Source organism: Cynara cardunculus (assembly GCF_001531365.2).
Source record: "Cynara cardunculus var. scolymus isolate 2C chromosome LG 14, CcrdV1, whole genome shotgun sequence".
Classification (NCBI taxonomy): Eukaryota; Viridiplantae; Streptophyta; class Magnoliopsida; order Asterales; family Asteraceae; genus Cynara; species Cynara cardunculus.
In genome coordinates, this window is record NC_037541.1 from 7016130 (window position 1) to 7030014 (window position 13885).

At 40.1% G+C, this 13885-nt stretch overlaps 1 protein-coding gene across 1 annotated transcript in view; it reads right to left on the bottom strand.

The window, feature by feature from the left end:
* The window catches only part of LOC112526319 (tRNA (guanine-N(7)-)-methyltransferase), a 25777-nt gene that overhangs the window by 8643 nt on the left and 3249 nt on the right, over positions 1 to 13885 (bottom strand). Inside the window, exons 2-5 of the mRNA XM_025136577.1 lie at positions 11058 to 11114; positions 10832 to 10907; positions 8859 to 8938; positions 8667 to 8716 (exon numbers count right to left, since the gene is read on the bottom strand). Of these exons, the coding sequence (XP_024992345.1) occupies positions 8667 to 8716; positions 8859 to 8938; positions 10832 to 10907; positions 11058 to 11114 (263 nt within the window). The remainder of the gene's footprint in view (positions 1 to 8666; positions 8717 to 8858; positions 8939 to 10831; positions 10908 to 11057; positions 11115 to 13885) is intronic.

A 13885-nucleotide genomic window follows, 5' to 3' on the forward strand; every position in this document is an offset into this window, starting at 1 on the left:
AAGCTTGAAGATGGATCTATTTCAACCTCTCATGTCAGAACTAGCAATCAATTAGCCGACGTCTTCACCAAAGCATTACCAGGGAACCGAATCACATCTTTTTGTAACAAGCTGGGCATGATCAATATATATGCTCCAGCTTGAGGGGGAGTGTTAATTAAGTAACCTGGTTATGGTAATGTGTCCAAGCCCGATGGGCTTTAGGGTTAGGGTTTCCCGTGTAATTATGTCTATATATAGTGTCTCTCCTCTTGTAAATTTGAATTTATCTGATTAATCATATAATAGAGAATTCTCTCTAATATCTCGGTCCTAGTTCTCTCTGATTACAACACTCAACATCAAATTGAGGCAAATGTCAATTGGTTTACCTTCTGTTGGTTCCTCTTTTGGAAATTCCACATTGTCATCTGGCTCCTCTTCCTCATGGATGAGTAGCACATTGATCTCCCTTCAACGACAACAGTGACCGATATTCCACTTAACATCACAGTGAAAACACGGTCCCCTCTCCCCTTTTATGGAAGCTCCTTATCTGTTAACCTTCGTACTTCCCCACCTGGTTTAACATTGAACTTATGGTTAGCCGTGGCAGGGGCTGCCACCATTACAGTTGCTCGGGATTTCGTCGTCGTTGGGGGCTCCGGATGGTGCAAATAGATTTAAGTTGAGACTGTACTGATACCGAAGATTTGGGACTTTGGTTGCTCGATTTGGAACTAGAAGAATACGGCTGTAACTCAAGCCTATAGTTAGCTATATACTTCTCTTCTACTTTCGTGGCTAATGACATAGCATGTTCTAGTTTTCTGAGACCAAAAACCCTTACCTCAGCCTGAATGTCACTCCTAAGCCCGTTAAATGACCAGAGCAAAACTCGTCCGGTCCGAGAATTCAATAAAACTCCCACCGGTGACAGACAGCTATGCTCAACCTCCGTTCCATTTCACATATGCAAGGAGGGGCAAGTAAGTTGTTTGTCTTAGAGGGTTAAATGGGCATTTAAGATAAATAAAGGTAATAAGGGCATATTTGTAATTGAAGAGGGTCCTTTTCTGTTGTTTAGGGTAGTTGGAGGGTCATTCTGATTCTTTTGTAAAACTCTAAATGGAGCATTGGAGAGTGGTCTAACCTTTCGAATGTCAGATGAGATCTGTAACACTTGATTGAATTCAATTTCAGTTGCAACTAATTCCAGTTTATACCAATTTGGTATTAGAACGGTGAGATTTTGGGAATGGCAACCAGATGTGTGACAAATCAGGTAGAAGATCACGAATCGAACATGAGTTCGATGAAAGAGGATATGCAAACAATGATGAAGCCATATTGAGTGGTTGGTGAAACAAAAGGAAGAGTCTCAAAGGATAAATATATTGTTGGAAGATGAAGAGGTTCGACATCGGGAAAAAATCAACTGGAAAAAAGGATTCGACTGATTCTTCTGTTTTTGGGCTGTGAAAGGGAGGAAATCAGAAATTCCGATTTTCAATGGTAAGAACATTATTTTTCTCTCAACCGACTTGGTTAGGAACAACAGATCGAAGTCTGTGATCTCATTTGAGGGGGACACACGCAAATGGTTTCAATGGAAACACAAACGGCATACACTTACAGGATGGGAAGACATGAAACTGTTATTACTCACACAATTCAGGTCCATAGCCATGGGATCTCTGTGTGAGCAGTTTTTGGCACTAAAACAAGAAGTCGGTTGAGGATTATAGAAGGAGATATGTGGAATTGGCGGCACCTTTAGATGGAATTCCTGAAGAGGTATCTCTTAGTCAATTCATAAACGGTGTAGAGAATTCGATTAAGGCAGAATTATAGCTCATGAGTCCAGTTTCTTTAAGTGAAGCAATGGAAATGTCAATGAAGACCGAGTTGAGGGATCAAGTTCTTAGTCGATCTAAAACCATCGAACTATACAAAGAAGTTTCCTATCACAATGTCCGATAACAATGGGTACAGGGTGAATGCAAAAAAATCATCCTTGTACGTGAGAAAACTGAGGCAGGAGGCTTTCAAATGAAGAAGTTTAAAAGAGGAGGGCGTTAGGGCTGTGTTTACGATGTGATATACACCCCAGGCAATAAGTGCAAGAAAAAAGTGGTGAATGTAATTCTAGTCCAAGAGGAAGACGATGAGGAGATAGAAGTGAAAGATATGGATGGGAAACTGGATTTAGCGAATGTTACTGAGGTGGGTGACAAGGTTGAAGTGCATCTCAATTCGGTGATTGGCATATCCAATCCCAAAACAATGAAGATGGAAGGGATTATTGTGGAACAGAAAGTAGTGATGTTGATGATAGTGGGGCGACGCATAATTTCATTTCCAAAGAAGTGGTAGAAAATTAGGTTTGAAGGTTGATAATACCAGAGATTATAGCATCACCATGGGCATGGGATTATAGCATCACCATGGGCATGGGATTATAGCATCACCATGGGCATGGGTAACATAGTAAAAGGAGAGGGTATCTGCAAAGGAGTAGTGATATGTATTCAAGGGTTGGAAATTCGGCAAGAGTTTTTGCCTCTACAATTGGGGAATAGTGGTGTGATACTAGGGGTACAGTGGCTGGAGATCTTGGGAGCAACTTACACAAGCCTAGAAGTTGCACATGATGAACTTCACAGTAAGAGGCAAATCAGTAACATTGAAAGGAGATCCATCTTCGGGAAGGTCAATGGTTTCATTTAAAGCCATGAGGAAGATGATAAGACAGGAGGGACATGGCATATTAATCGAGTTTGGAATCATGGATGCAATGTGCACAGAAGAGAATAAACAGTTAGATGCAATAGAAATTGTAACGAAGGAGTTCGAAGGGGTTTTCAACATGCCAAAAAATTACCACCATTGAGAGGAAAGAACATGCAATAATATTGAAGGAAGGATGTTGCCCGACTAATGCGTGTCCGTATAGATACCCCCATTACCAAAAAGATGGGAGAGAAAAGTGAGTCAAGGAGATGTCAGAGTGATAAGATCTAAAATTCAAATAGGCAACTTTGATCAGAACTGAAATAAACGGCCCGTTTCGAGAGGGGCAATGTCTCCAATTACACAATACTTTGATAATGAACATTCAGCCCATGGTAAATAAGTTCTCCACTTTGTAGGTTGTTCACTGGCAAAACACCGTAAATAGGCTTCAAGAAAACGGTTAAGGACTTCGGTCTGCCCATCCGTCTGGGGATGGTAGCTTGTACTTAATTGGAGCTTAGTTTGGCTTAAACGAAATAATTCCTGCCAAAAATGGCTGAGAAAAACCATGTCCCGATTCGATACGATGGATCGTGGAAATCCGTGTAACCGAATTACCTCCTAACAAAAGATTGCAGCCACCCCTTTTGCAGTGAAAGGATGCGAGAGGCAAAGAAAATGAGCATATTTGCTCAAACGATCGACCACCACTAAAATAGTATCATAACGACCCGAAGGAGGTAAACCGACTATAAAATCCATTGAGAGGTCCTCCCAAATCTGATTGGGTATGGGTAAAGGCTGAAGTAGACCAGCCGGAGACAACGTTTGGTATTTCTGTTGTTGACAGATTATGCACTGCTGCATAGAAAGTCGAACATCTTGTTTCAGTTTAGGCCAAAAGTACCTGGCTGAAAGACGCTTAAGAGTCTTTAAAAATCCCCCATGACCTCCGGTTGGGGTGTCATGTGCCTCCTGTAACAACTTATGCTTGAGATCAGGTACCTCTGGTATAACTAAGCGTCCTTTATATAATAAAAATTGATTAATTGATGGAAAAGCCAGCAACTGATGATGGATCAACTTGTAATTTGTTTACTATATTGCTGGTAACTGGGTCATTTTGGAGTCCCAGTTTGATGTCAGCCACCTCTACACAATAGGGTACCATAAGGACCAATAACTCACCCGAATGGGGTCGTCGAGATAAGGCATCCGCTCCTCTATTCTCTTTCCCTGCTTTGTGAATAATAGAGAAGTCATAAGGCATAAGTTTTAATAGTAAATGCTGCTGCTCGGTAGTTGTAATCCGCTGTTCAAGTAAGAATTTCAAGGTGTAATGATCGGTACGGATGAGAAAATGCCGGCCAAGTAGGTAATGACTCCACTTTTGTACTGCCAATACTAAAGCCAGCAGCTCCCGGTCATAGGCTGATTTAAACCGATTAGAAGGGGAGAATCCTTTGCTAAAATAGGCCACGAGGTGATCTGATTGAGACAATATAGCCCCTACACCATCAAAGGAATCGTCACATTCGACGACAAATGGCTGTGAGAAGTCGGGTAACCTCAAAACAGGAGTGGACAACAGTGCTTGTTTCAATTTCGTAAAGGCGTTTAGGGCTTCTTCCGACCATACAAAACGTCTATAGTATCCCGTTAGACCAAGGAACCCTCTCACTTCCTTGACTGTTGAAGGTATTGGCCAAGATTGCACTACTAAAATTTTTTCTTCTTCAACTTTAACACCTTCCGAATTAACCACATGCCCGAGAAACACCACTTGTGGCTACCCGAAACAACACTTCGACATCTTAGCGAAAAATTGATTGTCGTAAAGTAACTTTAAGGCTTGTTCCAAATGAGATTGGTGTTGCGCCATGGTATGGCTGTAAATCAAGATATCGTCAAAAAATACAAGTATGAAACGACGTAAAAAGGGACGAAATAAATCATCCATAATAGCTTGAAAGATGGAAGGTGTATCTGTCAACCCGAATGGCATAACCTTGAACTCGTAATGCCCCGAATGAGTACGAAAAGTCGTTTTTGCAACATCTTGAGCAGTCACTCTGATTTGGTAATACCCAGATCATAAATCAAGCTTAGAAAATATCGTTGCACCATACAATTCATCCAGTAACTCGTCGATATTCGGAATGGGGTACTTGTCGGCTACCGTTATCTTGTTAAGGGATCGATAATCGACACACATTCTCCAAGTATTATCTTTCTTTTTACTAGTAATACCGGACTCAAAAATGAACTAGCACTTGCTTGAATAAACCCGGCTATCAACAGTTGGTCAACTTGTTTCTCTATTTCTGTTTTTTTGTGAATGAGGGTATCGGTAGGGTCGGATATTTGGTGGTGGTGTGTTGAGAATTAGGGGAATGGAGTGGGTTTGGGTTCTAACAGGTGGGAGGGTTTTGGGTTCCTCAAAAACAGTGGAGTATTGGTCAATAATAGGTTGTAGAGGAGTTGGAATTTGTGGGTTGCTCATTGATTCGATAGCCAAGTGTTGGAAGCTAGATGATTTTTGGGGTCCCGTTTCAATACCTTTCAGCTTGTATCCCTTCCCATCGATAGTGAAAATCATAAACAATTATTTCCAATTTGCTTGGACCGTATTTAAGGTGGCTAGCCATTCAATACCCAGAACTAAGTCAGCCCCTCCAATTGAAAAAAGGTGGAAGTCTTGAATAATCTTCAATTCATTAATTTGTACAGAAAGATTTTTGCAAATTTGGTCACATGGGATTACATCTCCATTACCGATTTGAACCCCGAAAGGTGGTATAGGTTGGGTCTCAAGTTTAAGCTCTTTCACCGAACAATCTGAGATAGAATTATGGGTGGACCCCCATCAATTAAAATTAAAACCTCGGTAGAATTCAACATACCATGGACTTTCATCGTTGTGGGATGCGAATGCGATTTCTCGAGAATAACATGCAAACTGATCCCTGCTGTCTCCTCTTGTATCTCATCAGAATTACGAATTTCAGTTTCTGTTGCTCCACCAAGTCCTCATCGGCTTCTAATAGTTTCAAGGTACCCGCTTTACATCTATGCCCCGGACCATATTTCTCCCCACATTTAAAGCACTCACCCCTTAAATAACGGTTTTGTTTTTTTAGTGTCTGAAATTTTGAACGGAGTTTTTAGTTGGTTAGAGGGTTGAGGGATGTAAGGGGTAACGGTTTTGGAATCAAGTGGTGGTAGTGGTTTGAAATTTGGCGCCCCGGTAGGACTCTTTCCTGGTCGGTAGGTCGGTACTGGTTGGATTTGGACTCAAATTCCAAGGCAAGACTAATAGCGTTATAAACGGTTCGTGGTTTGTGTATTCTCACATCAACTTTTAATTCCTCCTTCAACCTGTTGAGAAAAACCCCTAACAGACAGTGGTAGTTCGAAACCCGCGAAGATAGCTTGGCAAATTCTTGACGGTATTCCTGTACCGATGCAGTCTGTTTGATACTACAGAGGTATTCATCTGGATTTTGAAACTCGATTGGACCGAAGTTTTTGGTGAAGGTTTGCACTAACTGTTCCCAAAAAGTCAAAACATTGATCATCCGAAAGCCAAGAATAGAGGTCTAAGGCATCTCCCTCTAGCATGGAGGCGATTTCTGCCTTCTCTGCATCAGGTATCTGATAATACCGAAAATACTTTTCCGCCTTTAGTATCCAACGACGTGGATCCCCTCCATTAGAAATAGAAAAATCAATTTTGTTGTAGGGTCTGTATCAAGTTCATCCCCTCCACGAGCTATCTGCATCGTCACCCTTACTGCCTTTAGATCGGTCTCCTTTCAAGGCTGCAATGTCTTCCTTAATTGAATCGATGGACTCCAATTTTGAAGCAATGGCTGCCAATTGAGCAGTGATTTGGTCTGGGTTTGAGCCGCTGCTCTCAGAACCGCTCCGGGTTCGAACCATCTTCGAATTTCCCGACAATGGAACCAAATGATAAGATCTAAAATTCAAATAAGCAACTTCGATCGGAATTGAAATAAACGGCCCGATTCGAGAGGGGCAATGTCTCCAATTACACAATACTTTGATGATGGAAAACAAGAATGAGAAATAGCGAAAGTAAAAAGCCTGGTTTTAATAACCCACGACATTTAGTGGCTTCCCCTGAAAGTAGGCAGAGGAATAGCTCCTCACCCTTTCATCTTCCCGCTAATAATTAGGCATAGTAACTGCTTCCCAGTCTTTCAATTTACCTCTAACTTCTTGACCGAGTGGATCCAGCTTAAGCCCAAGAACAGAATTCAGTTGGCCCATATCGGCAGCTGTGGCCTGTTTCCTTCTCCTCACATATACTTTAATTGGGCCTTTATCACAGAGGCTGGAGCGATACAACCAAGTGACAGTCCTTTTTCTAGTCCCGTCTTATTAGTTAAAAATAAAGACGACAGTCAGAGGTTCTGTATTGATTATCGGGCTTTAAACAAGTGTATAGTAGTGAACAAGTTCCCAATCCCGGTTATTGATGAGTTGTTAGATGATGTACATGGGCCAGGGGTGTTTTCTAAGCTAGATTTGAAGTCTCGATATCATCAGATCAGGATGAGGGAGGAGGATATTCACAAGACAGCATTCAGAACTCATCAGAGACACTATGAATTCCTAGTGATGCCCTTTGGGTTGGTGAATGCCACTGCCACTTTCCAAGGGCTAATGAATGAGGTGTTTAAGTCTTCTCTAAGAAAATTCGTTCTAGTTTTCATTGATGGTATACTCCTATACCGTAAATCGATGGAAGAACATGTGGGACACTTGAAGCTAGTGTTTGAGGTTTTAGCTTAACATTGACTGTATGCGAATAAAAAGAAGTGTGAATTTGGTCAGCATCGACCGGTGTACTTGGGACACGTGATCTCAGGCGAGGGAGTAGAAATGGACGGTTCCAAAGTCAAAGCAATGTAAGAATGGCCCAGTCCCAGAAACGTTATAGAGCTAAGGGGTTTTTTGGGTTTATTTGATATTACAGAAAATTTATAAAGGGGTTCTGAGGGATGGCTGGACAGTTGACTGAATTACCCAACAAGAATCAATTTGTTTGGAATTAGAAAGCTCAAGAGGCATTTCAAGATCTGAAGGCAGCACTAACAACAAATAACAGCTCCGGTGTTAAGGCTTCCAGATTTTTCAAAAGACTTCGTTATTGAAACCGATGCTTCGGGTTATGGTCAGGGAGGGGTTCTCATGCAACAAGAACCAACCAATTGCTTATTTTAGTCAAGCATACGCGGGCTAACAATCTATGAAAAAGAATTGACGGCTATTGTCTTGGCTGTTCGAAAACGGAGGCGAAGAAAGTTTGTTGTTCGAAGTGATCAACAAAGCTTGAAGTTTCTGTTAGAACAGCGCATTATCGAACCAGAATAGCAAAAATGGGTTAGCAAGCTTCTTGGGTATGATTTCTCAATTGGATGGAGGTGGAATGTGCTAATTTAGGAGGTCCTCAATGGCGGCAGTGGGCTGAATTGAATGTGAGATTGACAGCGATGCCCTTCTAATTAAGATAAAGAATGACTTGGATGTTGGTGATTTTTGTGTCACCGGTTTCATTTGCTGTAAGAGGCATATATACGAGAGCTAAAGGGGATCTTACTATCATGTTATGCAGCATCTCTCTTCCGAAAGAAACCAAATCAGGGTTTCTTGCGTTGTTTAGATGGTCATAGTGGCAGTTGGTAAAGACCTTTAGCAAGATCAAGAATGGATTTTACACGAGCATGTAGTGCACATGCATTGCGTAATTTTATATAACAGGAACAGGCCTAGAGAGAGAGAAATTAAATTGAAGGTGGAAGTGGCAATTTCAAAACAGCTTCCAACTGTATGTGGCATCTTTCAAACTTCAAAAAAACTTGTGCATTATGTAAATTGTGTAAAGGATCAGTTTTTTTTTAGGCAAGAAATTAATGGAAGCTTACATATTACTAAGAGCCAGCTCCTTCGCCCATTTTTCAGCACGTGTCACCAACTACAAAAATAAAGAATCTTAACATTACAAATACTGACCAATATTGTATTTTCAGAAATACCAAATACTATGCAATCCCAACAACCAGGTAACCACTTAAAAGAAAAAAATATCATGTATCCCGAAAAAACAGTTGCCATACCTTTTTCCGTATATCAAGACCCATATAGTTCTTGGAACCAGGATTTCTCTTGGCAAGCCACATGAGAAATCTGCCACTACCTGAATTGTTTACATTGTTGGAATAATTATAACTTGTTTGAATAGAAAATTAATTAACTTTAAGACCAAGGGTTCTAGAGGATGTCATACACAAGTAGTAGGTGCATGCAGTGACAAGGTGATGTAAAACCCTTATCCATGGCAGCTAGCATCCTAGTGTCCAAACTTCTACCTTGATGTACTCGATGAATCAATGACTACAGTAGAAGTATGGTGATTACAGAAGGGATAAGCACCAAGGAGGAGAGAGGACACATGGTGACTGGGAGAAGAAAGCGGCTCGTTTCTTTTCTAGTTACTTCATTTACAAGAGTCCTAGGTTAGAGGATAAGGTTTGGGAAAAGGGGAACTAGGGTTAATTTTATTTCGCTTCTTACAGGACATGGTGAGGAAGTTTTTAGCAATGGAGAAATATGTGGGGCTTATAGGGACAATAAAACAGGCAAGATTATCTCTCAACTGTCTTTTTGGAGGTGGAGCACTGAATGAAAGGTTCCCTTTGGTCAAGTCATAAAGGTGAATTTACAGTGTGATCTCTTTTTCAATTCTGTAATGCACTATGTACACATATAAAATTATAGTGTGTTTCCCCGTCTAATGGCTCCACAGTAAATATAAATCACAACCTATAATAGGACTAGACCATCATTTGGTAAACTACAACTTTTGGTTCTTCCTCTAAATCCCTACAACTATATTGATTTTACGATTGCTTTCTCCATAGAAGATTATGATTGTGAATTGAGCTAACCTTACATTTGGTCCTAATTGATGGACAAGAACCAGAAGAAATCCCTCATGGTCTCCTGAAGCCCTTTGTTCTTTTCGCCGCTCTAGACATGACATACTCTTCCTTCATAAACATATAGAGATGATTCCATGGAAACCCAACGCTCTGTCTCTGATTCTTGTTATTAAGAAGAAAAACTTGTCATTTTTTAATTGTATAGACCACACACTGGAAGCTGAATTGATTTATCAACATCTCAGCCCTTCTGAATGCTTGTCATACAAGACCACCCCCTTTTCATAGATATTTAAAAAAAAAGGACACACAAAAACATTGTGAAATGCTAGTTTTCTGATGCCGTGGCTTGCTGATATTAAGGGAGTGTACTACCCTTGACCAAGTCAAGCCAACTCATGTTACCATTTACCACATTCCTTAAACACCTTGTTTTCAGATGTTAATTATGGCACCCTTGACACTCATGATAAGAATTAGTTTGATGAAGTTGAGCAATATTGAGGAGTAAAAGCAACATAATACGAGATGGTTGGTCATTCCTAGGCTATAGCATAGAAGAGGAAACTTAGACCGAGCAAAGAATATCAGGAGAGGTAGGCATAGCAAGGATGATATCTTCATTTTAGTTGAATTACATCAAAGGAGTTGGTTTTAGTCTTTAGGTACAAGTCCAGAGAAAGATTCTATTTATGTTATGGAAACCTAAGGAGATGGCCTTCTTATAACTTTTGTTAGGATTAATTGGTGAAAGGCTTGTTAATGAACCAATCATTACATTGGGATTTGAGTTGTCTTTCTAATCTTTCCCAACTGGTTTAACATAAAAGTCTTTGTTATAATCTTTCAAGGCTGCATAAAGTAATCTAGATCCAAGGCTTCACACCCATAATATGGTATGGCAAAGTTTGACTCAAATGTTCAATAAACCAATAACGAGTAATTGGTGAAGCTCGTCCGTAGATGAAGATCATAAATAGGAAGGAGCAAGTATATCACACATTGTACTGTACGTGCACACCCATACGTCTATCCAACGTCAAATGAAACACAATATTGCAGCACATTGCAAACCAGATAACATACGCCAAAGCTCATATTCATGACATTGATCAACCTAGGAACCAAAAGTAAGATATGCTCATTACCGCTACCAATGTCCACCACTAGAGGCAACTTTGGGTGTTCAAATACATCATTCCAGTTCGGCACTTCAACAGGAATCTATCATAATATATGAAAGGCAGAACTATCATTAAATGCATCTTTCCAAACCAAACATAACATTATGTTCACATCACCATGGGTGAACGAGAAAAGGCCTATAAACATAATTTTCACCCTAACAATTTTGAGGGAAAAGAAAGAACATACCGACAATGTAGAGCTAAGCGGGTTAACATGTTGCCTCACCCGAGTAGCACCCAACTCCTGATAAACCACGAAAAGAAAAACAAAGCATCTGAATTATTTGAAAGAAAACCCACTAAGTTTTGAAGGCAAATGAACTATTTATCAAATCCAGAATTTATCACAAACTCAACACTAATATAAACGTTTAAATGTGATTCTCAAGTTTTTTTGGGCATGAACACAAATCTTATCGAAGACTAAGTCTCTAATTCAAAGTTGAGTGCTAGAATAAAGGGAAATCTTTAGAACGTTAGCTGCTGATTCCTTTTTACTTTTTCTTAGGTAGTTTCCTACTTTTTAGCCTTTTTCTGTTTTATGTAAAGCCTATAAAAGGCTGGCTTTTGGTTAAATAAAATATACAGCAGGTTTTACCCAAACCCATTACTTTCTTGCTTTGTCAATTTCCATCATTGTGGTATCAGAGCCAGGTACGAAAGGCTTCTGTACTTCCATACCTTTTTCTTTTGCAGCAAGAATTACACTCCAGCAGAGAGATGGCATCAAGTGGTTCTGCAATTAATATTTCACATCCCCAAATTCCCATTTTCAAGGGTGAATCCTATGAGTTTTGGAGCATCAAAATGAAAACCCTTTTCAAATCTCAAGATTTGTGGGATTTAGTTGAACAAGGAATGGCAGAATCAAGTTCAGATGATACAGGAAGCAAGGAGAGTATAAAGAAGGACGCGAAGGCCCTGTTCTTCATTCAACAAGCTGTGGATGAGACTATATTCTCAAGGATTGCAGCAGCAACTTCAGCAAAGGAGGCATGAGACACACTCAAAATCGAGTACCAAGGTTCCGCCAAGGTGATCACGGCGAAATTGCAGTTCTTAAGGAGAGACTTTGAGTCAGCAATCATGCAGAATACTGAAACAGTTCAAGCGTATCTTGCTCGCATTTCAGGCATTGTTAGCCAAATGAGAGCATATGGTGATAAAGTGGCAGATGACATTGTCGTTGCAAAGATTCTTAGGAGTTTGTCACCCAAGTTTAATCACGTTGTTGCAGCCATAGAGGAGTCCAAAGATCTATCCACTTACTCAGTTGATGAACTCATGGGATCTCTCCAAACGCATGAGGCTAGAATAAACATAAATGTTGCAAAAGAAGATGAGCAGGCTTTTCAAGTTCATGGAGAACAAACTCGTCTGGCAAATCGTGGTAGAGGAAGAGGTGGATTTAGAGGCAGAGGACGCGGAAGAATGAGCAGTACTGTCCACTGTACCTACTGCAAGAAATATGGTCACAAAGAAGATGATTGTTGGAGCAGAGACAGACATGCACAATATGCAGAGAAAGATGAAGACTACTACCTTTTCATGACATATGTAAGTCACAAAATTATGGCAAAAGATGTTTGGTATCTTGATAGTGCATGTTCGAATCATATGACAGAAGATAAGGAGAAATTTAAAGATCTGGATGAAACACTGAAATCACAAGTTCGCTTGGGAGATGATAAGCAAGTTCAAATTGAGGGGAAAGGAACTATAAATGTCCAAATACAAGGCAAAGATAGATTCATACGAAATGTGCATTATGCTCCAGGTCTAGCACATAACCTATTAAGTGTAGGACAACTCATAAATTCTGGTTTTATTGTTGTTTTTGAGAACAATGAATGTACTGTTAAGAAAAGGACAGGTGAAGTTTTGTTAAAGTCTGTCATGACAGATAATAAAATGTTCCCTGATGACTTTGCTGGCACAAATATTTATGGGATGATGAGTTGTAGACAGGAGAATACTAATGTATGGCACCAACGATATGGTCATTTGTATGTGAAAGGACTACAATTACTTGTCAACAAGGAGATGGTGGAAGGGCTACCGGTCATTAAAGAACTAAGTCATACATGTGAAGGGTGTGCCTTGGGGAAGCAGACAAGAAGATCATTCCCTGTGGGACAAGGAAAAAGGGCCAAGGAAAAGCTTGGATTGGTCCATGCTGATATATGTGGTCCCATGAAAACAAAATCTTTTGGAGGCAGTAAGTACTTCTTGCTCTTCATTAATGATTACTCTCGAATGTGTTGGATTTATTTTCTTACATATAAATCAGAAGCTTTTGAGTTTTTCAAGAAATTTAAAGCCCTCATAGAGAATCAATGTAATAGAAAAATAAAAGTATTGAGAACGGACAGAGGAGGAGAGTTTCTCTCACAGGAGTTTAGTAGTTTTTGTGACCAACATGGAATCAAGAGAGAACTTACAGCCCCCTATACTCCTGAACAAAACGGTATAGCGGAACGGAAGAACCGGACTATCGTCGAGATGGCAAGATCGATGCTTAAAACCAAGAACTTGGAAGACGAGTTTTGGGCCGAAGCAGTAGCAACGGCTGTTTATCTGATCAACATATCTCCCACGAAAGCTGTTTGGAATGTCACTCCCTACGAAGCTTGGTATGACTCTAAACCCTCTGTCAATCATTTGCGTATATTTGGATGCATATGTTATGCTTTGATTCCATCCGGTCGAAGCAAGTTAGATCAAAAGACAAAGAAATATATATTTGTGAGGTATTCTTCCAGCTCCAAAGCATATAGGTTATTTGATCCAGATAAAAATTATGTTGTTATCAGTAGAGATGTGCAGTTTAATGAGCAGGAAGTTTGGGTTAAAAACACCAACAGTTCAACAACAATTACAGAAGTACAAGAAGGCCTCCAGGAWGAACAACCGGTTAATGACCAAAGTGATGACAACAACGGTGATCTAGAACCTTCAAATGGAACTCATGGTAGTTCTTCAAATGGTAGCAACAGTTCAGAGTCCTCTCAAGAA